The 26,013-nt window shown below is 49.3% G+C and overlaps 10 protein-coding genes across 10 annotated transcripts; 5 read left to right on the plus strand and 5 right to left on the minus strand.

Annotated features, from left to right (window-relative positions):
- The first annotated feature begins 28 nt into the window (after positions 1-28).
- BC939DRAFT_450231 (sphinganine-1-phosphate aldolase) lies at positions 29-2,628 on the plus strand. Its single transcript, XM_051555487.1, has 4 exons — positions 29-514; positions 645-823; positions 1,102-1,416; positions 1,507-2,628. Exons 1-4 carry the CDS (start codon positions 320-322, stop codon positions 2,450-2,452), a joined length of 1,635 nt encoding a protein of 544 aa, XP_051412689.1. The 5' UTR covers positions 29-319; the 3' UTR covers positions 2,453-2,628.
- Positions 2,629-2,929: 301 nt separating this feature from the next.
- Positions 2,930-3,327, plus strand: BC939DRAFT_502808 (uncharacterized protein; the record flags this gene model as incomplete). The annotated part of the gene is made up of 2 exons (XM_051560328.1): positions 2,930-3,104; positions 3,197-3,327. 2 exons carry the CDS (start codon positions 2,930-2,932, stop codon positions 3,325-3,327), a joined length of 306 nt encoding a protein of 101 aa, XP_051412690.1.
- A 1,438-nt stretch (positions 3,328-4,765) lies between these two features.
- On the plus strand, positions 4,766-6,530 carry BC939DRAFT_450238 (uncharacterized protein). The gene is made up of 2 exons (XM_051555488.1): positions 4,766-5,172; positions 5,265-6,530. Exons 1-2 carry the CDS (start codon positions 4,884-4,886, stop codon positions 6,446-6,448), a joined length of 1,473 nt encoding a protein of 490 aa, XP_051412691.1. The 5' UTR covers positions 4,766-4,883; the 3' UTR covers positions 6,449-6,530.
- BC939DRAFT_450239 (NPL4 family-domain-containing protein) lies at positions 6,519-9,216 on the minus strand. Its single transcript, XM_051555489.1, has 8 exons — positions 9,139-9,216; positions 8,925-9,005; positions 8,722-8,840; positions 8,481-8,624; positions 8,100-8,379; positions 7,307-8,008; positions 7,012-7,209; positions 6,519-6,913 (listed from the first exon to the last, which is right to left on the minus strand). The coding sequence occupies exons 1-8, from the start codon at positions 9,139-9,141 to the stop codon at positions 6,638-6,640; spliced, it is 1,803 nt and encodes a 600-aa protein (XP_051412692.1). The 5' UTR covers positions 9,142-9,216; the 3' UTR covers positions 6,519-6,637.
- Positions 9,217-9,277: 61 nt separating this feature from the next.
- Positions 9,278-10,551, minus strand: BC939DRAFT_450243 (U6 snRNA phosphodiesterase Usb1). Its single transcript, XM_051555490.1, has 5 exons — positions 10,375-10,551; positions 10,143-10,294; positions 9,813-10,065; positions 9,638-9,731; positions 9,278-9,545 (listed from the first exon to the last, which is right to left on the minus strand). Exons 1-5 carry the CDS (start codon positions 10,512-10,514, stop codon positions 9,297-9,299), a joined length of 888 nt encoding a protein of 295 aa, XP_051412693.1. The 5' UTR covers positions 10,515-10,551; the 3' UTR covers positions 9,278-9,296.
- Positions 10,552-10,666: 115 nt separating this feature from the next.
- BC939DRAFT_410609 (SNF2 family N-terminal domain-containing protein) lies at positions 10,667-14,490 on the plus strand. Its single transcript, XM_051552923.1, has 5 exons — positions 10,667-12,447; positions 12,532-13,024; positions 13,110-13,407; positions 13,492-14,037; positions 14,139-14,490. The coding sequence occupies exons 1-5, from the start codon at positions 10,692-10,694 to the stop codon at positions 14,361-14,363; spliced, it is 3,318 nt and encodes a 1,105-aa protein (XP_051412694.1). The 5' UTR covers positions 10,667-10,691; the 3' UTR covers positions 14,364-14,490.
- Positions 14,491-15,098: 608 nt separating this feature from the next.
- On the minus strand, positions 15,099-16,997 carry BC939DRAFT_396674 (amino acid permease-domain-containing protein; the record flags this gene model as incomplete). Its single annotated transcript, XM_051552310.1, has 3 exons — positions 15,099-16,221; positions 16,338-16,665; positions 16,856-16,997. The coding sequence occupies 3 exons, from the start codon at positions 16,995-16,997 to the stop codon at positions 15,099-15,101; spliced, it is 1,593 nt and encodes a 530-aa protein (XP_051412695.1).
- A 2,505-nt stretch (positions 16,998-19,502) lies between these two features.
- Positions 19,503-21,909, minus strand: BC939DRAFT_450250 (kinase-like domain-containing protein). Its single transcript, XM_051555491.1, has 4 exons — positions 21,581-21,909; positions 20,684-21,486; positions 20,410-20,596; positions 19,503-20,289 (listed from the first exon to the last, which is right to left on the minus strand). Exons 1-4 carry the CDS (start codon positions 21,662-21,664, stop codon positions 19,582-19,584), a joined length of 1,782 nt encoding a protein of 593 aa, XP_051412696.1. The 5' UTR covers positions 21,665-21,909; the 3' UTR covers positions 19,503-19,581.
- A 2,248-nt stretch (positions 21,910-24,157) lies between these two features.
- Positions 24,158-24,518, plus strand: BC939DRAFT_450252 (uncharacterized protein). Its single transcript, XM_051555492.1, has one exon. It carries the CDS (start codon positions 24,251-24,253, stop codon positions 24,464-24,466), a length of 216 nt encoding a protein of 71 aa, XP_051412697.1. The 5' UTR covers positions 24,158-24,250; the 3' UTR covers positions 24,467-24,518.
- Positions 24,519-24,550: 32 nt separating this feature from the next.
- On the minus strand, positions 24,551-25,910 carry BC939DRAFT_450253 (uncharacterized protein). The gene has a single exon (XM_051555493.1). The coding sequence runs from the start codon at positions 25,695-25,697 to the stop codon at positions 24,558-24,560; it is 1,140 nt and encodes a 379-aa protein (XP_051412698.1). The 5' UTR covers positions 25,698-25,910; the 3' UTR covers positions 24,551-24,557.
- Positions 25,911-26,013: the final 103 nt, after the last annotated feature.

Genomic DNA, 26,013 nt, shown 5'->3' on the forward strand with positions numbered 1-26,013 from the left:
TTCACTTATATTACTTGCAACCCCTCCTTCCTTCTGATCTTTTGTTCATAAACGGACGCATCATCGTCAGCCAAAGGACCGACGACCACCAGCAGCAGCAGCAGCAACAACAGCAATAAGCAACCACGTCAGTGTGTGTCAGCAGGGGCACCAACAGTCGCTCATCCATCACATCGGGGTCAAGCACAGGCACAAGCACAAACAATACCAAGTCGCCAGTCGAGTCTCCACCCTCCCTTTTTTCTGTCCCAGTTGACCCGTCTTCTACTTCTTTCTCCCTTTCACTTCATTTTTGCCATTTAACTCGATACATTCCAACATGCCAGTCTCCTCCGTCCTCGCCAGTCCGGCTGCACAAATCGTCCAGACTTACCTTAACAACCCACGCCTGAGCAACATCAAGAACCTGGTCTTCATCATCTTCATCTACAAGCTCCTTTCATTCCTCAACACCACATTCGTGACCCATGGACCCACAAGAACTTACAAAGAGCTCAAAGTTTACCTAAGCGCAGTATGTTATCTTATCAATTTCCCCCCCAAATGCATGGCATGATGATGGGCGCTGGATTATTTACACCCCGGAAAAAGGAATCACCTGGAAAATGGGATACTAACATTTCCCTCATGTGAACGATCCATAGCTCGCCTTCAAATATGCCAAGATGCTCCCTAGTGTAAAGGAAAAACTGAATCGCGAGCTCGGAAAGGCCGCCAAGGATATTGAGGACAAGGTCGCACCTCAGGACGACAATTTCCCTCGCTACACGATCCTACCAGAGCGAGGATTCACAGAGGAGGAAATGACTAAGGAACTGGAGAGGTAAATGGCAGTGAATAGAGTTATTTTGAATTGGGACGTTCTGGACTCTTGGGGATAAGGAATGCAGGAGCAATTGCCATAAGATGCTTATCTGTAGAAAACTTTGGACGAACGAGTTTTTTGTGGGTCAGGACAGGAGTAGCAAAATGCAATTCGCCAACTCAGCCATGGACATCGGCCTTGTTTCACGAGTTTGTTTTTCTACCTCTTGGTGCGACCAGGAAACTCTTAGTAATGCTAATTTATCTAATTTATTTTATCGCATCTTCTACAAACAGATATAGCGAATTGCCCCACACTCGCTGGGAGGAGGGACGTGTCTCAGGAGCGGTATACCATCACAACAAGATCCTCTCAGACTTGGGAGCCCTCGCATACAGAAAGTTCTCAAGTGCCAACCCATTGCACCCCGAGGTCTTCCCAGGAACGAGAAAGATGGAGGCTGAGGTGTGCGCCATGGTGTTGCAGCTCTTCCATGCCAGCCCCAAGGCTGGAGCTGTCATGACCTCTGGAGGCACCGAGTCGATCCTGATGTCCTGCAAGACCCATCGCGACTGGGGCAAGGAGGTCAAAGGCATCACCAAACCTGAAATGTAAGCGCCGGAAAAAGCTACGGCCCTCATTTTCCCACCATAATGCAAACTGCTAACAACGAGCCAATGGTATCCTGTCGATGAAAATAGTGTCGCCCCAGTTACCATTCACGCAGCGTTCGACAAGGCCGCCAGCTACTTTGGCATGAAGTTGATCCACGTTCCTATCGACCCCGTCACGATGCAAGCCGACCTCAATGCTGTCAAGAAGGCCATCAACAAGAACACTGTTCTTATTGCTGGCTCCGCAGTCAACTACCCACATGGTGTTATGGATGATATTGTTGCTCTGGGCAAGCTGGCCAAGAAGCACAACGTTGGTCTTCATGTCGATTGCTGTCTTGGTAGTTTCATGGTGGCGTTTGCGGAGAAGGCAGGATACAAGTTGCCACCATTTGATTTCCGTGTCCCTGGAGTCACCGCCATCTCATGCGACACTCACAAGTATGGATTCGCACCTAAGGGATCTTCGATCATCATGTATCATACCAAGGAGCTCCGCCGGTACCAATACTTCAGCATGGCCACTTGGCCCGGTGGAATTTACGCCTCACCCTCCATTGCTGGCTCTCGTCCCGGCGCTCTTATTGCAGGATGCTGGGCTACGTTAATGCACGTCGGACAGGAGGGATACGTTAAGGAAGCCAAGCACATCATTAGCGCGCAGATCAAGGTTCGCAAGGCGATCGAGACCATTCCCAGTCTGTATGTCTATGGTGAACCCAAGACATCAGTCGTGGCCTTCAATTCGAGAAAGTACAACATTTATGATGTCAGTGATCAGTTGTCAAAGCGCGGTTGGCACTTGTCTGCACTGCAGAACCCTCCGGGCGTCCACTGGACCAGCACAATCCCAACCGCTGATGCCGCGGATGAGTTTATTTCAGACTTGCAGGAGGTTATGAGCGACTTTGAAGCAGGAAAAATCACAGAGACGGGGTCGACAGCAGGCATGTACGGTATGGCCGCAACGGTGCCTTCTTCGGTCGTTGCCGAGGTTGCCTGTGCCTTTGTTGACGCTCTTTACAAGCCGTAAATGATGAGATGTGTAAAAATAAAGAAAAATGAAATTCGAGTCTGGACCTCGTGTCGTGAGGTTATGGGCCATCAAATCCGGCATGTATGCACATATGGAATGAATGCATCGTTGGGGGTCTGCTTGCATCAAAGGAAGAATGCTTGCATTAAGAGGGCATGGAAACGGTTCTTACGCGTCGTCATCGAGGTGCTCTTCCGCAAGCTGCATTCAACACACCCAGTTCATTGCCAACTACTTCACACGACATTCAGCACTCCGATCCCTGCATTTCTACCGAATGAGCTCACAACCACGTCAGCGGGTCATTGCACTTTACAAGCAGGTAAGCCATGGAATAACTAACCTGCTCCGCTTGGTTGCTTAGCCGGCACCCCGCGCCCCTCGCTGTTGGGAGCAATTGGATACTTCTGTTCCAACAAACATCCTTAAGGAACTGTGATACCCGGAGACGACAGCGATACAATTAGACGCATCATGCTAACCATAGTTGCGTTGCTGACCCGTCAGCTATCATATCTAGGTCGTGAATATCCAGCAGGTTCAGACTACTTCCACAAGAAGCTGAAGACCGCATTCCTAAAGAATAAGGATCTGAGCGATCCAGCTGAGATTCAGAAGCGAATCGATCTTGGAGATTATGTCTGTAAAGGTTAGTATTTTGAAAACGCGTTCATGGAATCGCCAATTATCTGTTGCCGTTGCCCTTCTTTATTCTAATTCAAGCCTTGGTACGTTATGCAGAGATCGAGGCGATGTATCATATCAACAAGTACAGGGCTATGAAGAAGCGGTACTATGAAGAAAATCAGGCAGAGGACATCCAGAGCAAACTCGAGAATGCAAGCTGGGCAAATGCCTCAGCCAAGAAGTAGATCCAGCCCGCAGTTACGAGCACACAGAGCATGGAACAGCATAGAGACAATGCGACATAAAACTTCAATTGATCCATGTGTATATGTCTCAAGATTGTGAAATTGAATAGAGATGGCTTGCTTAGATCGTCAATACTCTCCATGCCTTGCCCGAACGCGTCTTTTTTTGCGTAGAACTAGACCCTTTATCCGAAAGATGGACCGTTCCCCCCTAGATTTGTAATGGTCTCTGCAGCCCCCTAGCTTGCTGAGCTAGAAAGCAGATAGATGAACAACAAGATCACGTTAAACAGCGGAATCATATCCTGTGCACGCGTGTTCACGCAAAAGGTATGCTCGGCATTTAGTTAGTCATCTTATCTTTTTTTTTGTTTCTCCGCGTTTGTTGTTGTGGTTGTCCATTCCAAGGCCGATGGTTGTTGTTTATTGGCGTGCGCCATCTTCCCCACCCACTTTATCTCGGACCCACCATCATCACGCATGCCCATGCTAGTCTACACTACTACATCACCCGAGTGAGCTCCTCTTCCCCACCCCCACCTTTTGTTTGGTATCATTCTCCCTCATGCGCTCAGGGCCATTGACCCAGTTTTTACTGCTTCCAAATTTCCTGGGTCACTAGCCAAAGTTGCCCAATCGGAAGACTTTGTGTAACCCAACTCCACTTCTTCATCTACTTTCTTTTCTCCACTCTTGCTGTCGCCTTTTGCTTTCAATATGAATGAGTCCAGATGTCTTTTTATTACCCAAAAACTGTGTGGAAAGTAGGGTTCCGAACTGGACGTTCAACAAAGGATTAGGCGCGGGAAGAATCGTTTGAGGGTGGATCGAAAAAAATGCCCTTGTGTTCATGTTACAAACAGAGGACCGCTTGAAAACAAAATGATGGCAGATGGTATCATTTTATCCTGCAGCTCGCTCTCTCACACCTGCTGTCTCCATGTACTTCGACAACGTCTGACTACTACTTCGCAATGGATTTTGAATCCTGGTGATTCAGGGATTGACGAGTACCGATTTCGCTATGTGGGTTCCAGAACCTCTGTGCTCGTTGTTCTCATGTGTGTGCGTGTCTTTATGCAATTTTTTTTTCCTCGCCCTAGCTGCTTGCCCAAATGCTCACTTTCTTTTGTGTTCCCTCCCTTTGGTTTACACACTCAGAGGCTTGAAGGAAGGGACTTTGTACAGCTTTTCGATTGAGTCGCGGGCTTGTAAAGGATCATTTAGGCATTTTTGTTTTTGTTTTTTCTTGTAGCTGAAGCAGACTACTTTAACCTTAGTCTCAGGGCGCTCGATAAAGAAGGAGGGATCCTGCAGGACCAGGCTGTCGGAAGTACAGACCGCAACGTACGTTCAACAGAGTACATCCAGCGGACACATCGCACTACTCTTTTTCGTATTTAAACACGGCTGTCAATTCTCTTTTGCAGTTTTTTTTTTTTCTCTGTGCTCCTCCCACGCCTTCTTCTGCACCTTATCCTTTATTTTTCTCCTCCTCTGGCCAAGACTCTTGACTTGTACACATATTGCCTCGCGCTTGCATTACTGTAAATCCAATGTCTGAAGTCCTCCCAACAACGCAGCCCCAGGATAACCATCAGCACGATGGTTACGGCTCAGCGGTGAAGGAGAATGTCAAAGAACGTCTGGTCTCCTTCAAGTCCGGGTTCCGTCTTGGAGAGATGAGCGGAGCGCTAGGTGATCTGGGAACGCTCCTGCCCATCCTCCTGTCCTTGGCTCTCACGGGCCAAGTCGATCTGACCGCCAGTTTGATCTTTGGAGGCGTCTGGAACATCCTCACCGGCATCATGTTTAGGATCCCCATGTGTGTTCAGCCCATGAAATGTAAGTCGAACGATCTCCACAATCAAATACCCATCTCGACATTTGGTGCCTAAGGGGTTTACTGACAAAGGTTATTGTTTTGCTTTCTCTAGCTATCGCCGCGATCGCATTGACGAACCACATGTCTCTGGGTGCGCTCATGGGCGCCGGCATGTCCGTCTCGACCGTGATCTTCGTCCTCGGCGTGACCCGAACCATCCATCTCGTCAAAAGGTACACCCCCATGGCCGTAATCCGCGGTATCCAGCTCGGAACCGCCGTCTCCTTTGCAGGCAAGGCCGCCGATCTTGTGAAACAGGCAAAGACCTTCGGTGGCGATGGCTGGGACTGGGCCAACAACTACGAATGGGCTATCGTTGCCTTCATCATCGTCTTCATGTTCTACTACCGCGCCAAGCGTATCCCTACCGCCATGATCCTCTTCGCGATCGGACTTATCATTGCCTTCATCAAACTCTACACTAATCCACCTGCCAAGGCCGTCTACCCCAAGATCGGCGTCTACACCGTCTCGGTCACGGTTCCGACTGCTGAAGAATTCAAGCACGGGTTCCTGTCCGCTGGTCTTGGTCAGATTCCACTCACGGCATTGAATTCTGTCATCGCCCTCGCCGCCCTGGCCCAGGACCTGTTCCCAGAGCGCCCTGCAAGCACACCTACCATCTCCATCTCGATCGGCCTGATGAACCTAGTCGGCTGCTTCTTTGGCTCCATGCCCTTCTGCCACGGCTCCGGTGGTCTCGCTGCCCAGTATCGCTTCGGTGCCCGTACTGAAGTCTCCATCATCGTCTTGGGAACCCTCAAAATCTTCTTTGGTCTCTTCTTTGGCTCCTCGCTCTTAGGCCTGATCCAATGCTTCCCGACCGCCATCTTGGGCGTGATGCTCTTTGTCAGTGGTATCGAGCTCGGTGCTGTCGCACGTACCGTCAACGATGGCGTCGCCAGCGACGTGAAGCGCCATGCTAATTTCATCATCATGATTACGACAGCCGGCATGCTCGTCGGCTTCAAGAACGATGGAATTGGTTTCCTGGGTGGAATGGTCGTCGCCATTTGCTTCTACGTCGGAGCGCGTTTTGGTGGATCCATGGATGAGGATAACACTGGTGTCATCCCTGAGCAGCAGCAACAGGAGCAGGCGGCTCTTCAGGCCAACTCGACTGCAAGGAACAATGACGAGTATGAGGATCCTTCTATTCGTAAGGCACCCATAGTGGATCCTGAACAAGTTGAGGAGCCAACTCATCTGGAAGAGACGCGTCCCGCGCGCACGTAAAACGCGGTCTACCTTATCTAGTGCACATATCTTCATAATATACATTCTTGTCAATCTTCGGTCGAGTGGATTTTTTTTTTTTCAGTCTTTTGTTCAGTTTATTCAGGCAGTAGTGGCAAAAAGATAGGGCGGAAAAGAGAAAAATCCATGCAAACAACAGGATTGAGAGCACAGTACTACAATTCTCTTTTAACCCATGGGAAGACCGCACATCTCGCAATTCTCGTCCCCGTGTGTGTTCAAGAATGTACAGTGACGACATGTCCATGGAGCAGTGGCAGATGCGCCCGAAGAACCGCCTGCACCTCTGCCTGAGGACGACGAAGAACCCTGCCCTCCTCGGGATGAGCCCGCAGACTCCTTCAGGACCGTCAATAATGTCTGCCACCCTGGTGTCTGCACGAGTTTGTTGGCATCTTCCTCCTTGTGCAAAAGCGCGACGCGGACCAAAAGATTCATCTCGTCCTGTGAAAAATTGTGAGTTGGAATAGTATGGATGAGCGATCGAGATCCAATGTAGTATCAGCACATGCAATTTGCAGCAGAAAACATAAAAAACTTACTGTATCGTTTAGAATACCCATGCTGCGGGCGAACAGCAAAAAGTGAAAGTTAGATGCGAGTTCAACCAGATTTCCAGACTCCAGATACCGATGCAACGATGCCGCATCCTGCACAAATGCCCCGACTCTGTTCTCGATAGGAAAGTCCTTTGGTGATTTGAACATGGGAGACGCCTTAACGGGGAAACCATGTGTTACCTATATTGTTGCAATTTTGAAAGATCAGTCTGGGCGATGAACCATGCATTCAGCATTATAAAAATATACCCGGTTTAAGCAGCCCTTTGCCCCTTACGTTGACAAGAAGGTACTCGACCGGGAAGGAGGGTTTGGCATCCTTCTGGACCACAAGGTTGTACTCGTTCTTATACTTGAAAAACACGTCGGGAATGTAGCGATCAGTCGTTGCCTCCCTTACGCGCATGATGCCTGGCTCCACACTGGGCTCTACGATATCAGCATCCACCATGCCAACACAGGTGTTGGAAACTTGGTACGAGGACACGTCGATGTTCCCCTCCTGATTTCCACCAATAACGCATGTGACAAACTTGGACCCGAAGGTTCCTGTGGACGAGTATTTGGTCGCATTCGGGTACTTTTGTTGCATCACCGCCGCAAACTGGCATTCCTGTGACGAGAAGAAGTACGAGTCGATATGTCGTTTACAAAGGACCGTTCCCTTGCCAGAGCCATCATCTGTCAGGTCTGTGTAGATCATACCCACGCGCTGAAGTCCACAGGCGCCTGCCATCTCATCTGCCCTTTTTTCTCCGTAGATAGGGTCCTCCAGCTTCAATCCTTCGCTGTCGCCCTCTTGTGGGGGCTCATAGATCGCTTCTACTACTGCTTTGATGCCGAGAGGCACTTCTGAGTAAGGCTCATATCTTCCATACATGTAGCCGAAACGCTGAAGCCCAGTCGTGCGCCAATAATTGATGAAGTTGTCGATGATAGTTGCGCTGGAAAATTCGACATGGTCCACCAATCTGAATGGCTGGAAACATAAGACAGACATAGATCAGCATCTCAAATTGCAATCTTGGAATGGTCAGTTCAAGCAATAAAAGTTGGGTTTGTAAGCCTACCTGTCGCTGCAAGGTGATGGCACTGGGTTGGCATTTCGTACAGATACTGGCGGGCCATGGTGGATGTCCAGAGCTGCAGTTGGTTTTGACCTTGTATGATGGCTCCTCGAGCGAGGGCAGAGTGATGTAGGAAGTTCCTTGCTTTTTGTCGTGTGCGCCCAATTTCCGCAAGTAGGCATGGAACGACAAGCTCTTGATCTTGTGCTCCTCCAAGTATGCTGGGTCGAAAGGTTCGAGAGGCATGCAGTAGTCGCACATTCCATTCGCGGCATGTTTGCAGCTGAACATCACAAACATAAGGTATTAGTAAGCAACTTCACGGTAACACTCCAAGCGTAGGCCTTATGCTGCCGAAACAGAGAAAGATCGATGACGACGTACAATTTCGGATCCTTTGGCCGCTTGATGAGTCCGTCCTGCGAGTCGAGGTAGTCGTCCACTGCATCCTGGACTACTGTCGAAGAAGATCTAGTGTCAGGTTGTACCGCAGCCTCTGCGAATCCGATATAGAGCAGATCGCCGTGCCTTTTGATGGCAAAAAGGGCAATGACAATTTAGTATCCCGAAAAAAAAAAAGATAAAAATCTCTGCGCCTCATTATCAGAAGCAAAAGGCAACATACTTGACGTTGAGCTGACCCAAGGTCTTTCCTGAGAGGCTATCCATTGGTGTGGCTCCTGCATTGGGCTGGTCGCTGATGGTGATGGTGGACGAATCCGTGATCTTCAGCTCCTTAGCGATCTACTCCGTATACCAAAAGAATAGTACAGTCAGCTATCCCACCCGAGATCATATATTGGTGCCTCTCAAGGACCATGCCCATACCTTATCTCGGAGAATGATAATATCATCGCTTGGGCTCACTTCTATGCGATGGGTGCCCTCTTTGCTTCGCACTCGAACAAGCTAGAGTTGACGCAGTCAAAAGGTCGCAAACGGCCATGTCAGCGAACAGCGCCAAGGAATCGCATGAAAAGCGGGGCATGAGCTTGCTGTCGTCGTCATTCTCATTCCTGGACAATGTTCCATTTGTCCTTACCATGATGTCGAGTGTGGTGTAGAGGCGGGGTGGTGTAATGGGAAGGTGAATGAGCTCGATGGAAGTTGCAGAAAAACGACTCAGGCATGCTGAAGAAGGAGTACGTAAGACCGTGACCGGCTGCAAACCGTAAAAAACGCGTTATTTAAAGTTTTATTTTACGAAAGGGCCACAGAGCCAACTTTTTGGCCAATCTTCCACGCGACGCGACGCACAGTGATGGAGCAGTGCCTGAGATCATGTCCCAATTCGCCTTCCAATTCAGTCATGGTATCCACAATGTCTTCGTTCAGAACATTTCCTCCCAAGGCCCATGCAAAACTGGCGTGAAACTGCGGATCTTCATAGAATGCTGGCTGGCAATACCGCTCTACTATCATATCCATCTCACTTACAAGACTCTCTATCTGTGCACAAAAAACCATAAAATCGCATGAGTTGAATGATAAGAGATAAGTTACGTCTGTGAGAAGGACGTTCCTAACCATGAAATAGTTACCTCCGCATGTCCAGACCCTACCCGTAGACTCAGGAATGACCGCGTCTTGTCTTCGTTGGCAAAACTCTGCACACCAGAAAACGACACGCTGAACCTTTATAAATGTGACAGATAGCTATCAGTCGAGATATCGTGCTGTACGAGTGCCACAATTGCTTTAGGACCTGTACCGTACTTCTTCCGTTTCTTGAAGGCGTCTCTGACATCAGATGCGAATCGTCCAGTGTGCAGCTCTTGCAAATAGAGCGGTTTCGTCAGGCTGATATGCAATTCCGTCGCGTCCTCTGAGGCCTCCGCTTCAATTGGGGTCGTGTTTTTGCTATTTTTTGAAGCAATCGATTCGAGCAACGAGACGGTGCCTGGAGCCGACTTTCGGGCGACCTTGATTAAGGTTGTCACAATATCGAAGAGCTCACTAGACAACTTCACTGATGTTAATCGTGTCAGGTAATCAGATTCTTTAACCACACGAGCGGTTTTGAACGGAAATATCTGTTCTGCTTACCTTCGAGATAAACATGTACTGGCCAGGAGCCGTCAATGTGGGCACGCGTCCGGGTTCGACCCTGGTGTCGCTCTGGATTGTCAGCAGGTCGCTCCCTGTCCCTGAAGAGGTCAGTCAATGAATTTGGAAGTGGTGGGAGGGCTATCTTGATCCTGAATAACAGTATGAGTGCTTCAAAGTAATTGGTACAACTACAATAGGACGACATTGGATGTGTGGTCAATCAGCATACCTCTTTGGGGGTACTCGCTCCGAGTCGTCTTGTATCGTACGTTTTGTTATGGATTGCTCCTTCAGCTCCATCTTCTTATCTAGGCTGAATACTTCCTCTTCTTCCTCTTCTGACGAGCTTCCATAGTCCACCAACGGCATTTCAAAAAATAAAAAATAAAAAATAGCGAGTTGGAGATGAGCAAGGGACGCCTTGACAATTCCTTTTTTCATTTATCCATTTTTGGTGGCGCGTAGGATGTGTTTTGATTTCTTTTTTCAAGGCACGTCTACTTTTTGAGCGAGCACACCTTCAACTCAACACATTATTGTCCCATCATGGCAGCTGTTCACCATGTCCCTGAGCACCTGTCCACTTTGGCAGACGTCCTGGGCCCTGATGTCGACATTGCCATACTCGAGAAACTACATGTCATCTCTGACGGAAACTTGAACCGCGCCATCAATCATTTTTATGAAGGAACCTATCATAACGCCACCATCCCAGCACCAACTCGAACGCAGGCGCCGGCGCCAGCAAATATCCCACAGCCTTATAAGAAAACAACACCTAATTCTTCCAGGGACACTGACCTCATACTCGAAGATTTGAGCGAAAATACATCCGGATCTGGAAGCTGTAGTGTCAAACGGAAAGCGTACGACTCAATCTTCCCCAAGTACCTCGGCGAGCTCACCATTATTGCCTTTGCACTTGGAGGGATAGTCAAGATCGAGGCAGGAGAGCAAGTGATTTTTGATAGAGCGAAGCCTAATCCACAACATCAATTCTCTCGGAAAAAGAAAGGATCAGGGTCCGCTACGACCGGTTGGGGCGGAAAGGCACTCAAGGAGAACAACGTCGTCCGGTTCACAAAGCAGAACGGATTCGAGATCGGAAGATTACAGATCGATACATCTCGTTGGGTTTCAAAGTTGATGGACTATGGACTTGCAGAGTTCCAGGGCACGATCATCTTGGCACCGCCAATACTTCAAACTGGAGCTGAGATTGTCTTATCGATGCGCTGTTACTTGACAGCGGCAGCCTTTACATCTTTCGGATCTAACCAGAATATCGTACCCAAGTCAAAGTCCGGCTCGGCCACGTTCGTGAATGAGGCACTTGAGACGGGGGGTGAACTTGAGCTCAAGTATCGGAAATACGCTGTGAACGCCATGTTTCGGGATCTAGCTTTGGCGCCTGTTGCCACCAATACCATATGTGGTCCGCGTGATCGAGGGATTGAGATTTTCAGCTCTACCCCAGAAGGATCCACACAGGCGTTGAATGGCGAGAACGAAGAGAATGAGAGCGAACCAGAGGTCTCGGACAAGGAACTGGATGTACTTTATGAGAAGGCTCAGCAACATGGACGGGAGTTTGCTCCGATGGATCCGCCTTCGACTATGACTTACATCTTGAAGCCATATCAGCGTGAGGCTCTGGCATGGATGCACTGCAAGGAAAATCAAGGGGAGTCGAGCGAGAAGCACAAGACCCTTCATCCGCTCTGGGAGGAGTACGAGTTCGCCAAGGAGGATGGCTATGAGCCCAGGTCGGAGGAACCGAAGAGGTACTACTTCAACCCATACTCAAGCGAGATGAGTCTCGAGTTCCCCACGAGTGACCAGCGTTGTCGAGGAGGAATCCTAGCTGACGAGATGGGCTTAGGCAAGACGATCGAGATTCTCAGCTTAGTGCACGCGAATAGCATGGATAGGGCGACCCTCGATTCGCCCGAGGAGGCCTTTGCGCGGCTATCGACTTCCAATACTCAACGGCGAAAGTTATCGCCAACGACGCTGATTGTGTGTCCAATGAGCTTAATATCTCAATGGAGGGATGAGGCTATCAATTCTTCGGACGGATCACTGAAGGTCGAGGTCTATTACGGTGATTCAAGAGACTGGTCTGACGTGACCTTGGTTCAGAAAAATGCGCCGGATGTACTGATCACCAGCTATGGAACCGTTATGTCGGAATTCTCGTCGCTCACCGGAGGGCAGGACCTCAACGACAACAGAAGGCCGACCAGTTTGGAAGAGATCAAAGCTCAAAACATCTGGAAAAAAGGAAGCGCCCTTTTTAATGGTAAGCTCGTTTGTCGGTTTCTAGTAATTTGCATGTGAGAAGACTGTAAGATGCTAACGCCTTTACACTTTTTGGCTCTTTTAGTCGAGTTTCATAGGGTTGTTTTAGACGAGGCGCATCAGATCAAAAGCCGGTTGACGAAGACAGCCAAGGCCTGCTACGCCATCAACTCTGTGCGGCGCTGGGTTGTCACTGGAACACCGATCCAGAATAAATTGGAGGATCTCTTTTCGTTGGTACATTTCCTCCGAGCAGAACCATGGTCGAATTTCTCGTTCTGGCGCACCTTCATCACGATTCCATTTGAGTCCAAGGACAAGGACAAGGCTATGAAGGTCATTACATCGGTCCTGGAACCATTGGTCTTGAGGAGGACAAAAACAACAAAGGACGAGAACGGAAACCCGATTGTGATGCTGCCAGAGCGCACTGTTGAGATTGAATACCTTCAGTTTTCTGAGCAGGAGAACGATATCTATCAGGCGCTATTCAAGGACGGAAAGACGAAATTCAACCACTACTGCAGAGCTGGCACAGTATTGCGGCACTATGCCAGCATTTTTCAGCTGCTCATGAGGTATGTTTGTCAGCCTGTTGTCTTCCCGCCCTTCCACATGATTCCCCGTTCTTCAAATCCACTAATACTGATATGGGATGGATAGGATGCGGCAAGTTTGCGATCACCCACTTTTAGTTGTAGGAAGGAATAAGCCGACGAATTCGTCAGAAGGAGGCATTGATCTAAAGGATGGCCCTATTCAACTGGAGGAACTGATGGCAAAATTCTCGGCGGACGGTGATCAAAAAGAGCAGACGTTTGGAGCAAGCGTTCTGCAGAACTTGATGTCGAACACCGGCGAAGTCCCAGAATGTCCAGTCTGCTTTGAAGATATGGCCGATGGAGTTCTCATGCCATGCATGCATGCAGCCTGTCGTAGCTGCGTACTAGATTATCTTCAGGTACGTAACTTCGACTCATGAGGAAGAAGATCCATCTACCAGCTTGCGGACTAAATTTTAACTTGACATTGCAATGCGACTTAGTTACGCGACGACAGAGGCGAGAAGGGAGAGTGTCCAGTCTGCAGGCAAGGTCCGATCACAGAAGCTGACCTGATAGAGTACTCCACGTCGGATGCAACAGAACAGAAGAATGAGGATTTCGACACTAAGTGTTCAGACATCGCGGCCGGCAATGTGCTCATGGCTGAAGGCGTTAAGGCTGAGGGCAATGGTGACAGCGGTAATAGCAATGGCGGTCGGGTGGTTCAGATTCGACGGAACAACTTCAAGTCGTCCGCAAAACTGGATGCACTCATGCAGGATCTTATTCGGGTTCGGAAGACGGAGCCAGACGCAAAATCTGTCATCTTTTCTCAATTTACGGGCATGTTGGATTTGATCGAGTCGATTTTGGTGAGGGATGGGTTCCAATTTTTGAGACTCGATGGGACTCATAGTCAAGCGACCCGTGAAAAGACTCTGCAGTCATTCAAGGCGCCAGATCACCCGGCTAGCGTGATCCTGATCAGCTTACGCGCTGGAGGCGTCGGATTGAACTTGACCGCTGCCAGTCGGGTCTACATGATGGTAAGTTAATCTCAGTTTTGGATTGTTCTTTGTGTCACAAAAGTTTTCTGACATGATGGTTGCCTGCGTTTTCTTTTCTTTTCTTTTTGAATTACTAATAGGATCCATGGTGGAATTATGCAATTGAGTCCCAGGCGATCGACAGAGTTCATCGCATTGGACAGACCAAGCCTGTTGTGGTCAAACGATTCATTATCCAGGATTCTGTGGAGGAAAAGATCCTGGGCATCCAAAGCCGAAAGAACGCACTGGCCTCAGGACTGGGCATGACCAAGATGGAGGCACAAAGCGCGAGAATGGAGGACTTGCAGGAGATTTTCTCATAGGCTACAGAATGCACCATTTCTTTCTTTCTTTGATCTCTTTCTTTTTTATTTTTTATTTTTTATTTTTCGGACGCAGCAATATTTTAACGCATGTATTTATATGAATTATTGTATGTATTTTATCAACATTCTCTTGAGGGAGCCGAGGCCACGGACCAAATAAACCAATGGCAGATTGCTTTTCAACTATTGTTCCTTGTTTCGAAAGAATATAACGAGCTGTTGTACTTGCAGCCTTGACGTGGGATGCGATCGACAGCATCCAACAAGACATGCAAGATGCTCTCAACTAGCTAGCGATGTGATGAGCCAAAGTCGAACCAGCGTATCATGAAACATTGTCGGTGCTCAAAATGCAGAACATCTGCGCGCGCGGCTGCAATTATTTGTTTATGCGTGTGTGTGTGTGTGTAGCGGGGAGGGGAAAATGCGTGCACAAAGAAATGTGCGAGCGGACAGTCGGTGGTCCAACAGCGTAGTAGTCTATGGAGGTCATCGGATTAGCGTCTTTTTTGTATGAATTAGGGCAGCAGAGGTTTAGACCGACACGGCTTGAGATGGTATCGAAGGATAGCCCTGTTCAAACAAACTTTTAATAAACACGAGTATAATGCTTTGTAGTCAACATGGATGATTATGGTTTTATTTGTACAAGTAGAAGCGATGAATTGGTGTTACGAAGCATCCGTCGTAAGAAAAAAGGAAAGGAGGAGGGGGAAGAAGTTGCTTTTGTTCTTAAATGAGGGCATTGAGGATTTTCTTCCAGAGAGGGAGAGGGGCATCCATGTCCAGCTTGTCGCTCTCTGTGGGGATGAAACGTCCAGTGTCGAGATCGGCATCTTCGGCCCTGATCATCTTTGTCTTTTTCACGAATTTGTAACCAAAGAATAAGCAAAGCGAACACACCCATGGGAACCAAGCACCCAACAAGTTTTGTGCATAGGCATCCCGAGCCTTATGGAAGGCTTTGATGTCCGTTGGTGCGGCATCGGGCCCGGGGTTATGGGGAGGGTTGATGATGGACAGGTAGCAGGTGGCGACTATGCATCCGATACCGATGCAGGTAGCCAGGATGTTGCCATAGGGATATCCCCAGGAGACGTAGGGCAAATCCGAGACGGGGCGACCCTGCTTCTTCCAGCAGTAACGGAAACGGAAGTGGAGGAACAAAATCAGGATCCAGGACTGGAAGATGATGGAGCCGATGATGGAGACGAACCAGGAGAAGACGACTCCAGAGCCGACAAAGATGGTGATCAGAGACAAGCACGAGCACAGCGTGACGATGGCGAGGGAGACGACGGGGACACCGCGCGAGTTGGTGTATCCGATCTGCTTGTGGGCCCATCCGTTACGGGAGAGTGAGAGCAGCATGCGCGTGGCAACATAAAAGTCCGAGTTGATGGCCGAGAAGACAGAGGTGAAGACGACGGCGTTCATGTAGTTAGCGGCAGCGTTGATACCGGCCTTGGCAAAGACGATGGTGAAGGGAGCGTTGGCTGCGGAACCGTCAGCGTTGACCAGCTCTGGGTCGTTCACGGGGATGATCGAGGCGAGTAGGAAGACCGAGACGATATAGAAGAACGCGATGCGGACCATGACAGTGTTGACAGCCTTGGGGACGTGCTTGTGGGGGTTACGGGACTCGGCAGCGGTGACACCGGTCATCTCGGTACCACCGTAGGCATATCCGACAGAGACCAAGGTCGTGATGAAGCCGAGGAATCCGCCCTTGAAGGGGGCGCCCTCGACATGCCAGGCGTCCATACCGTACTTTTTGTTTCCGACGACTCCGGCGTCGACCAAGATACCGCAGATGATGAACATGATGATGGTCAAGACCTTCAAGATCGAGAACCTAAATTGGTCGCAGCAAAATGAAAAAAAAGGATGAGTTTCTGTTGGGAGTCATTGTCAAAGACAGTTCTCCACACATGGCTGGACAGGGGTTGAAAGACGAAAGGGATTTCTCACCAGTATTCCAATTCACCGTATGCCTTGACACCGGCCAAGTTGATGAAGACCATGACCACGATGATCAGCACGGGCACGATCCAGGCTGGGAACTTTGAGTCAGCGGGCAACCAGTATCCAACAATGACGGCAGAGGCAGACAGCTCGGCGGGGATGGTCAGAGCCCAGTTGATGAAGTACATCCAGGTCATCTGGAACGAAAAGGCCTCGTCAAAGACACGGGCACCCCAGGCGTTGAATGCACCGGGGACGGGCAGGAGCGTTGCAATCTCTCCGATGGCCTGGCAGACGAAAACCAACCACAGTCCTACAGTTGCGTAGGCTACCACTGAAGTCGTTTTTTTTTTTTTTTTTTTTTTTTTTTTAAACGGAAACCAGGGGGTGGGCGGGAAGAGAGCAAATGCATGATAGAAGTGGGTCAATATCCACAGCCAATATCACTGCCACTGATAAATCGGTACAAAAATAGTATACACAGCCATTTTCCCTCAAGAATGAACATGACAAAAGAAACTTACAGGCTCCACCAGGACCGGCCGTGGCGATAGTGCTTCCGGAAGTCAGGAAGAGACCAGTACCGATCGTTCCAGAGACAGCAATCATGATCATGTGGCGAAGACGGAGATCGCGCTTCAGACCCTGCTGGTCTGGTGCGAGCATATCATGGTCCTCGATAGTCTGCATCTGGTCGACCTCATACTTTTCGTGTGTGGCCATGCCGTCTTCTTCGTGCTTTGACATGTTTTGCGACTTCTGTTTTTTTTTTTTCTTTTAGTTGTGGCTGCGTGAGGTGCTGGAGGAGAGGCCAGAGGAAAAAAGAAGGAAGAGAAGGTGGTAAACTGTGGATGCTCAAGCGACGTTCAACAAGACGAAAAGTGTGTGAGAGAGAGTGTGTGTGTGAGAGAAAGAGTGAGAAGAGGAAGGGGCGGCGAAGGCAAAGGAGGAGGAGGAGATAGGTGTGAGTGGATTTGGTGGGTGGCACAAAGTCGAGAGAAAAAAAAAAAGGGAAGGGTCGGCTGGATGGTGCGTGTATATATAAGGATGTGAGGAGAGGTGGGAAACGGGGCTAGAACAATACTAGTTGTAGTTGTACTAGTGCAGCTACTATAGTAGACTATCAAGTAGACTATCTACCCCATCCTTGGCGCGTCCATTGGTCTTTTCCTGCACAATTTGCAAAGTGAGCCTTCAACGACAAAAAGGGTCAGTTCACAGGGCAGTGGACGTTGCTCCGGGAAGGCGATTGGTCAACCTTCTGCTCTACTACCTTCCTTTTTTACGTATCGGATAGAAATGATACATCTGAGCAGACCATGCGGACAACTCTTGCCTCGAATGGGCAGGCCTGTCGGCCCCTCCTTCCCTATCGGTCCTTCCTAGAGAAGCAAGTAACATACATGTCTTTGCCTCGACCATATCCTTCATTTCCATGCATCGGATTTAATCCGGTCCTCGCGCCGCTCATCGCTCCTCTGTTCTGCCCCAGGCCACTCTTAATCCTTGAAGTGCTTGACGATCTATGGCCGTCGCCTGGCTGATAGATCGTCTCCGTTGCAAAGGCTGTCCTCTTTGCATTAAAAACCCATCAAACACAGGTTTTGGGGAAGGATGATGGACCGAAGAATGCCCTCTCACCATTTCGCCTTTATGCCTGTCCATGGACGCCATCCAAACACGGCGAATATATGGAAGCATATAGTGAACACAAACATAAACACACACAAAAAAAAACAGACAGCCTGTGCTCCGGAGGAAACGCTTTCGACATCCTCAAAAGGGCAATCATTGTCCAACTACCCAACTATCAGACTGTTATAGAAGGCTCATTTAATACTCAGTGGACTGCACATACGCACATACGCACATACACTGAAGTACATGCATACTTACGCTCGCCTAGTTCCTTGTGATAAAGAAAGCCCGTTGCTCTTAGATACGCACTGCAAGGAGATGCGAATACCATGCAAGGAACGTAGACCCGAGACGCGAACAAGCATCATATCGCGTGTGTCGTTTGATTACTCTATACGACAAAACGGCCAATTCGGAAGAAACACCTTGTTTTTGTTGTCGTCGCTTTTTTGCACCGGCATCGATCGAAATGATTTCACGGTATAACATTGGTAGACTATTTTCAGGCCAAACAACGAAATATAACGAGTCTAAAAAAAAAAAAAAAGGAAAAAGAGAGGAATGAGAAGCGTGCTTCGCCCTGATCCAACATTTCGATCCTCAGGATAGGTCTGTCGAGTTTGTCTAGCTGGCACTCGTATCCTGTAAGATACATCACGACGCTCGAACTAGACTCAATCCACTCACGATGGCCGGCCAGATTAAAGCACTCGATCTACAATAGAGTTCCAGGGCTGATCGAGGCCTTTTGGGGCCTTCAGTATATTGCCGGAAAATCCATCCAGTCATAGCCAAGGAAATAAAGATAGTTCCAGGAACGACCTTCGAGATTGGAAAAAAAAAAAGAAAGAAAAGGTACGTGAGCTGGTACCCCGGCAGTTGTACCGCTCCCTTTCCTCTGCTGCTTTAGAGTTCTCCAATGTTGCACAAACCCCATACACATGCACAAAAGTGGACAAATGTAGCCTTCGGAAGAGAGAGAAAAAAACCCTCCATGGCCGGAAAATGATTTCGTTTGTTTGCGCGTGATATAGACTCTGAAATCCGGCCAATCAGCGACATGCACCCAGGTCCAAACGACCTTCCTCCCCCAACTGTCCAACCATAGCCGCCGCTTAGGGCCTAAGATAAGGCCATGCCGCCTACATAGGCTGAACGGCTAAAAAACTAAGCCCACGGGCACAAGTTACTAAGCAGAACCATCAACCATCGATCACTTTGTTCTTGTGCGCGCACTCCCGTGGTGGACTACTTCTGAGCGATGGGATCGAATACACCACGTACAAAGACATCCTGACATCCTTCATCCATCGAGAACGCAAGGCAAGGCCGTTACGGGCCACGTACGTAACAGTGACCTCCTCATATTTCACACTTCATGCCTCATGCTTCACGTGTTAAGCGTGGGAAAGTGCCCTGTTTCCCAATGCAGTCAAGAAAAACAAGGAGTCCGGCATCCAAGTATAACAGTGACCACAGTGTACCCATGATGGTCTTACTCAGCTGACCATAATCAAGACTTATCAGATGACAATCCACTCGGGGGAAAATCCACGGCGGTTATCCAGGTCACTCGTTTTTTATTCATTTTCTAAGTCGCTGTAATTCGTCGTCATCGTCCGTCATCCTCATCCTGGTAGACCACTTGCCGGTAGTCCTTTTCCTGGTAACCTTGATCTTCGTCACTCTCATCATACTCTTCTTCGCTTCCGGACCTTTGTCTCTTCACGCCCTGCTTATGCTCCCCATCATCCTCGTCCTCGTCCGTCTCGGGCGGCAACACCATCACCTCCTTTCCGAATCGAAGCACGTTCTTTTCGTCCGGTAACTCACCATATCCCTCAAACCAAAAGGGATCGTAAACCTGTGGTTTCTCGTCCGAGTCCGAGTCGTCATCCTCCTCCTCCGACTCCTCCTCCTTCTCCGACTCCTCCTCCTTCATCCGCTTCTGCTCCGCTAGAATGCGATCCTGCGGGATTCTACATTGCTCCAGATAGGCGTGGGCCTCCTCGCCCTGATCCCCACCGTGCTTTGCCCTCTTGAGGGATCGATTAGACCCCATCCGCTTCGTCCTCTGCAAGAACTGTTCCCTGAACTCTAACGCTTCGCGGGCTGACGGGCGTGCTGTGCTGGAGTAGGCGACCAAGTGCTCGATTAATTCGAATGCTTCTGGAGAGATGACTGGGGACGGCGACGCAGTAGTGTCCTGATAGTCGGATGTGCCTGTACTTGACACTTTTGAAAGAAGAATGCTCGATAAAGGATTGATTTCCAACGCTTGAAAGGACAATTTTCCATAATCCGGCATACGGGGGTATTCCTATGTGGCGCATGTAAATCCATAAAAAAAACAATAAATTAGATGTCTACGTGTCTCCCAAGACATTCAACCTCATTTCTGTACTACAAGCAAGCATGCATACGGGCATGCATCACTTACGGGCCAATTTTCCTCAGTGGGCGTGCCTAGTACCTTTACAATGGCACAGACTTGACCGATATCGGAATCCGCCTCAAAGAGATGTCTTCCCAGGTACATTTCCGCGAACAAAACGCCAGCGGACCAAATATCAATCGCACTCGTATATATTTGGGACGAAAACAGGAGCTCGGGGGCTCGGTACGCTCTATAGATGTTAAAAAAGGTTGTGTCAGTAGGACACCAGGTTGTGCGCACCGCGTTTTAATGAAAAAGCAGTACTCTCTCCGCATACCTTGTCCCGACCTCAAAGGTCAGTTCTTGCCTGTAAGGCTGACCATAATAACCATCCCCGCCGTTCCTGGTGCTTGCAGGCTGGGTTCTCTCTGGAACGGCAGCGTCGTCTGTCGTCGCAGGTCGATGAAACGTCGCACACCCAAAGTCCGAGATCATACAATGAACGATGCCCTCTCCATCCTCCGTGTCGCGATCAGTACCCACCATGATGTTCGTAGCCGAAACATCCCTGTGTATCAATCCAGCCTCGTCATGGATCCATGCCAGTCCCTCGAGAATCTGTCGCATACATGTCTCCACCAACAAGGGTCTGGTCTTTGTCCATCCGATCTGTATCAGATCCCATAACGAGATCGGGATATAAGGTAGGATGATGCCTCCCATTCTAGGTTGATGCGCAAAGACGCTGTATAATTCCTGAGGTGTCATGGAAGATGCATCCTTCCCCGTGTAGTCGTATTGCTCCTCGTCGTCCGAGTAAGTTTCGTCCGAGTCATTGTCGCTGTCGAATCCTGTATTGGAAGATGACGGGAACAATTCTCGGGGGGTTATTGAATGTGCTGGCGCAAGCGGCGAGGTTTCAGAAGGCCTATGGTCCTGGAACAAACTCCTGGCTAATCCCTGCGATGCTCCTAGTAATGGACCACCAAAATCCCCAGTTGTGGTGGTGATGTCCTTGTTCTCTTGCACCTTGTCTTGATTCAGTTGCAGTGGTTGCGATGACTGCTCATTGTACTGCTTCTTTGAACGCTTGAGTGGGTTGGCCAAGGGGGTACTAGTGAACCCAAGAAATGGTATTACCTACATTCAAAAATACAACATGAAAGTGTCAGCACCATTGCTTTTTTTTTAATTGCAGCTCCTGAATGCGATAGCATGTGGGGTGAAGTATTACATTAGGGTGTCCTTGTGCTGCCCTCAGTGCACGAATCTCCCGTCTGGCCTTGATGCCAAACTTGATCCCTGCTGGAGCCTTCATTTCGCCAATAATAGGCCATCCATGATGTGTTGCCCCATCCGGTGTATTCCTTCTATAGCTCTCGCCCTTGTCCTCAAATTCAATCGAACTGTCCGATTCATCCTCGCTGCTATCCCAAGTGTCAGATCTCAAGGCTTCATCGCCTCGCCTCCGGACGATCCCATAATCGCTCAGGAATTTGATGGCTATGAGCTCTGGAAGTCGTCGGGATATGTCTTCGCATTCGCTCGCATTGGTGGTGGTGGTGGTGGTGGCCGACTCCACACCATCCGCTTTCCTGTTGCCATTGACGTTGATATTCGCTGTGCCTTGAAGGATACTGTCAGTGGCTGGTGCGGTGTCCTGGGACGAAGTGGATGCAGTAGACAGGATGCCAGGGCTGATCTGAAGAATGCACGCCTGAGTGATCCTGTCGCCGGTATAGGGGTTCTCATGGAGAGTCTCGAGTGTTCTCAGGACATGCATGGTAATGCCGGGAATGGGAGGTGTGAATGATGGATGGATGGATGGATGGCAACGAGGGTGTGCTTTTCGATCCCCGCACTGACCCCACACACACAACACAGTCCATGCTGGATGTGTGTACCTTTTTCGCGAATCAGCCACGCGTTTCATTATTCGCGTGTCGCGCACGCGTCAGGTTTCAAGCGCGCGTCTGCCTGTCTGTCTGTCTGCCTACTTGTCTTTCCTTCAAGTTTGCTTGCCACCCGCCCACCAGTTCCAAGTACACACAGTTCACAAACTTGAAAGTTGGAGATAAAAGACTCGCTCTCCTTGCTTTATTGCCCGAAAAGACTTATTCCCAGTGTCTATTGTATGGGGCGCGCGCTGTTCGATCATCAATCATAGTTGTAATTTTGAAAAAAAAAAAAAAAACCCCCCCCCCACAAAAAAATGCGTTCAAAGTTGAGACGACCCGCCGTAGAAAGACATACGGATCCCGCGTCCTGGCGGGTAAAAGCGGGTTCAACTTTGAACGCATTTCGAGACATCCTGTTGGTTCCTCCCCTCATACCATGATCCAGTTACCGTCATTGTTGTGTCCGCTTCGAAGGAAGGCCTCAAGACTTGTGTTTCCCCCCCCCCCTCCCCTTCTTCCCCCCTATCCTCCATACATACCCCGCAGTGAAAGCAGTTGGGAAGAATATATTTTTTCTGTTTTGTGGATTCTTCCCATCACTTGGAAGATCACCCCACTGTATGTGTGTATGTATATGTATGTAGCGTGTGTAGTGTATATGTGTGTGTGGATGTGTGTGGATGGGAAACAAAAAGGATACGCGGCGCACGTAATGTCGGAGGATTCGGTCGATGTTCTCTCCCAGGTCGGGAGCAGGGAGAAGTATGAACGAGCATGGTGACACCAAAAAGCAAGGGACGGAAAGAAGCATCCTTTTCATTTCCCGTGAATAAGAGGGGGAGGGGAGGGGAAGGGACACGAAGGGCGATATAGAGTCCATACATAGCTCGCGACTTACGTTTCAGAAGCATAGGAAAGGCACTCCCCCGGTGGAGCCATGCATGGACCACATCCAATAGACTACTAGCTCAGTCGTCAAATTGGTAGCAGCTCCTTGGGTCTTACTGTGCCAACCTGCACCTCCCTATTTCGTTATCCGATGTGCCCTTATCAAAGTCGGAGACGCACCATGTGCTGTCTCAACCTATCCGCATGGGGACATATGTACTATAGGAGATCTTCCGCAGGTCCTAGAAGAAACATGTAATTTCTTTTTTCGATGTTCTTTCGCGCGGGACAAAAAATAATAATAATTGATGGGCCCTTCAATTCAGCCAAGGATCTTTTAGCATGCACAGTAACATAAGAACAAGACATAATCTTCACCCTCCTTCGTTCTCTGTATCGCTGAACACGAGGTCGGATGGGTCCCGACGATGCGTGCATTGCCAAGAAAAGGAATAGAACAAAGAGAGAGCGAGTGCGGTCAGCCGTGCATGCAGTGTCAGCAGAAGAGCATGGAAAAAAAAAATAGTTGGTCGACTTGCTGATGCGTGCACATGAGCCTAGACTACCTTCCTAACCCTCTCCTCCCCGCAACCTCTCTGAGAACAAGAAAGTGGGAGGAGAGAGGCAGGGTAGGGAATAAAGGGCGTGTGGCCTTTCGTAATCCCATTCTTCCCAGATAGATCATTCGCCATGTTGTTGTTGTTGTTTTTGGTTGCTGCCGCTATCCTTCCCAGCACAAACTCCAATTTGCTACGCCTTTGCTTTTGAGAATTGTCCTGAAATGTTTGTTTTGTGTAGCCTTCCCCCTACTTTTTTTTTTATATTCGTCATGGCACGACCTGAACCCTTTTCCCGAGAATTTTTTTTTACCCCTCGTGTCACCGATGGGTAGACTAGATGTCGATGCAAACATGACCCTTTTCCCCTACCACCTTCCCCCTCCCCCTTGGGCACAGCTTCTATCTCAAACTAACTTAGTTTTTTACACATGTCCACATGGCACCTTTTTTTTTTTTTTTTTTTTTGTTCTTTGAAGGAGGGTTTTTTATTATTATTATTATTATTATTCCAGATGCAGGTCTGTCGACAGGATCAGCTGTTGATACAAGGTGTTGAACATGGTGACGACAGAAAAAAGAAAAAAGAAACGAAAAGATTACTATATACAGCGAGCGTTTACTATCGCTTACATCGAAAGCAAAATAAAGAGACATAGACTATATATTATGTTACAGAATAAAAGTACAGGGTTATACATAGCGAAAGAAAAGCAAAGAAAGGCAAAGCAAAGCAAAGCAACGCAAAACAAAGGCATAGAGAAAAAGAAAAACTGAAGAGGGGATGGGATGGGAGGAGGGGGAGGGAAGGAGGGAGGGGGCGCATTTGATTTTTTTTTTTTTTTTTTTTTTTTTCAACTGCTGCAATTCACAGACGACGAGAGCGACGGCCATCCACTCTCATCCCGCGAGGGTTAACATCAGCGTAGCGCTTGGTATATTGTCCGGCCTTTTGAGAGCACCACCCGTCCTCGGACTTTGAGCAGTGAGCGATACGCATCAGTGACTGCTTAGCGGTCAAACGGCCACCGGTACCCGACTGCTCATGCTCCTGCTGCTGGTGCTGCTGCTGCTGCTCTGATGATGATGAAGATGACGAGGCCGTGTAGTCAAAGGTAGCAGTGACAGGGCTGCTATTCGAGGCCTGAGATGAGAGGCTCGACTCGGAAATGCTGGGCAACAGGCTCACGGACGACGAGCTGGTTAGCTGCTGCTGCTGCGGCTCGTTGCGTGCAGGGTGCTGCAGAACAACGGGCGAGAAGGTGACGGTGCTTCGCAGAGTGGCGGGGAACGCGTTCATGACATGTCCGAGTTGCGATCGGTTCTTGCGCGAAATCGATGATTTCAACGAGACGGTGGAGGACGAGGGCGAGGGTGAAACGGAGCATTCCTGGGAGATGGCACGCGTCGTCGAAGGGCCGATGGTCTGGCTTCTGTTCAGCCCAGTACGGTAATTATCATCATCCTCAGTGATGCCAAACATCCAGTCGTCATGGTAATGATCCTGCTGTTGCTGATAGGTGTAGAATCGCAGGTTCTGACGGCGGCTGTAATGTCGGTGATAGCTGTAGTTGTTGCTGTTGCTGTTGCTGTTGCTGGTTGCGTTAAAGCTGGGGTTCTGCTGTTGCGCATAAGAGTCTTGGCTGAACACTTTGGCGCCCGTTGCTCTTGAAAGGGACGAGCTGGAGCTGCCAGAGTAGGCGGATGAGGGCGAGGAACTGGATGGGGAGGAGCTTAGTGAAGGGGGGGACGAGAAGGAAGGGGAGGTCGAGATGAGGTTGTGCTGGTAGTGGGGGTTGAAGGAGTGCTTCTCTTCGCAGGGGAATTGGCGGAGTGCGCGTTCGCGCTGCTCATCAGCTGCAGACAGGTCGCTGAAGATGGAGTAGTAGCGCGGCTGGTCGCACTGTCGCTGCTGCTGCTGATGGTGGTAGTCGTGGTCGTGGTCTTTCTGAGCCGGGCTGAGGGGGATGTGGATGTGTTGGCTGATGAAGTTGATTAGGGTACCCATGGCTGCGGTGGATGTGTGGGTGTGGGTGTGGGTGTGTGTGTGCAAGAGAGGAGGGTCTGAAGTGCGAGAGTGTTGTGCGGAGGATGTGTGAGGATGTGGAGATGTGGTAGTATGGGGGGATGATGTGTGAGGATGGAGAGAGAGGAGAAGAGGACGAGGGACGGAGGAGAGAAATAACGATGATGGGATGGGATGGACGTGCTGAAGAGAAAATATAAAAAATAAAAAAATGGTTTCACGAAGAGTGCGCGTGCGGCCGGTTTTTATACCTCAGGGCGCATTGAATACTTTAACAGTTCAGATTTGAATTGTCTGA

This window comes from Gamsiella multidivaricata (assembly GCF_025024155.1).
Source record: "Gamsiella multidivaricata strain RSA 2152 chromosome Unknown BC939scaffold_29, whole genome shotgun sequence".
NCBI classification, from domain to species: domain Eukaryota; kingdom Fungi; phylum Mortierellomycota; class Mortierellomycetes; order Mortierellales; family Mortierellaceae; genus Gamsiella; species Gamsiella multidivaricata.

What these genes read in the sequence shown, in the direction of transcription:
- BC939DRAFT_450238 (XM_051555488.1), top strand. Translation starts at nt 4,884, where the DNA reads ATGTCTGAAGTCCTCCCAACAACGCAGCCCCAGGATAACCATCAGCAC. An exon ending in GTGTGTTCAGCCCATGAAAT is followed by an intron (nt 5,173 to 5,264) that starts GTAAGTCGAACG and finishes TGCTTTCTCTAG; the next exon opens with CTATCGCCGCGATCGCATTG.
- BC939DRAFT_450253 (XM_051555493.1), bottom strand. Translation starts at nt 25,697, where the DNA reads ATGGGTACCCTAATCAACTTCATCAGCCAACACATCCACATCCCCCTC.
- BC939DRAFT_450250 (XM_051555491.1), bottom strand. Translation starts at nt 21,664, where the DNA reads ATGAAGGCTCCAGCAGGGATCAAGTTTGGCATCAAGGCCAGACGGGAG. An exon ending in ACCTTTGAGGTCGGGACAAG is followed by an intron (nt 20,597 to 20,683) that starts GTATGCGGAGAG and finishes TAACATCTATAG; the next exon opens with AGCGTACCGAGCCCCCGAGC. An exon ending in CCACTGAGGAAAATTGGCCC is followed by an intron (nt 20,290 to 20,409) that starts GTAAGTGATGCA and finishes TGCGCCACATAG; the next exon opens with GAATACCCCCGTATGCCGGA.
- BC939DRAFT_410609 (XM_051552923.1), top strand. Translation starts at nt 10,692, where the DNA reads ATGGCAGCTGTTCACCATGTCCCTGAGCACCTGTCCACTTTGGCAGAC. An exon ending in ATTTTTCAGCTGCTCATGAG is followed by an intron (nt 13,025 to 13,109) that starts GTATGTTTGTCA and finishes TGGGATGGATAG; the next exon opens with GATGCGGCAAGTTTGCGATC. An exon ending in GCGTACTAGATTATCTTCAG is followed by an intron (nt 13,408 to 13,491) that starts GTACGTAACTTC and finishes AATGCGACTTAG; the next exon opens with TTACGCGACGACAGAGGCGA.
- BC939DRAFT_450239 (XM_051555489.1), bottom strand. An exon ending in TTGGGTCAGCTCAACGTCAA is followed by an intron (nt 8,625 to 8,721) that starts GTATGTTGCCTT and finishes TGCCATCAAAAG; the next exon opens with GCACGGCGATCTGCTCTATA. An exon ending in CGGCCAAAGGATCCGAAATT is followed by an intron (nt 8,380 to 8,480) that starts GTACGTCGTCAT and finishes TGTGATGTTCAG; the next exon opens with CTGCAAACATGCCGCGAATG.
- BC939DRAFT_450243 (XM_051555490.1), bottom strand. Translation starts at nt 10,514, where the DNA reads ATGCCGTTGGTGGACTATGGAAGCTCGTCAGAAGAGGAAGAAGAGGAA. An exon ending in AGTACATGTTTATCTCGAAG is followed by an intron (nt 10,066 to 10,142) that starts GTAAGCAGAACA and finishes GATTAACATCAG; the next exon opens with TGAAGTTGTCTAGTGAGCTC. An exon ending in TAGGGTCTGGACATGCGGAG is followed by an intron (nt 9,546 to 9,637) that starts GTAACTATTTCA and finishes TTTTGTGCACAG; the next exon opens with ATAGAGAGTCTTGTAAGTGA.
- BC939DRAFT_450231 (XM_051555487.1), top strand. Translation starts at nt 320, where the DNA reads ATGCCAGTCTCCTCCGTCCTCGCCAGTCCGGCTGCACAAATCGTCCAG. An exon ending in TCAAAGTTTACCTAAGCGCA is followed by an intron (nt 515 to 644) that starts GTATGTTATCTT and finishes AACGATCCATAG; the next exon opens with CTCGCCTTCAAATATGCCAA. An exon ending in GGCATCACCAAACCTGAAAT is followed by an intron (nt 1,417 to 1,506) that starts GTAAGCGCCGGA and finishes CGATGAAAATAG; the next exon opens with TGTCGCCCCAGTTACCATTC.
- BC939DRAFT_450252 (XM_051555492.1), top strand. Translation starts at nt 24,251, where the DNA reads ATGGTGACGACAGAAAAAAGAAAAAAGAAACGAAAAGATTACTATATA.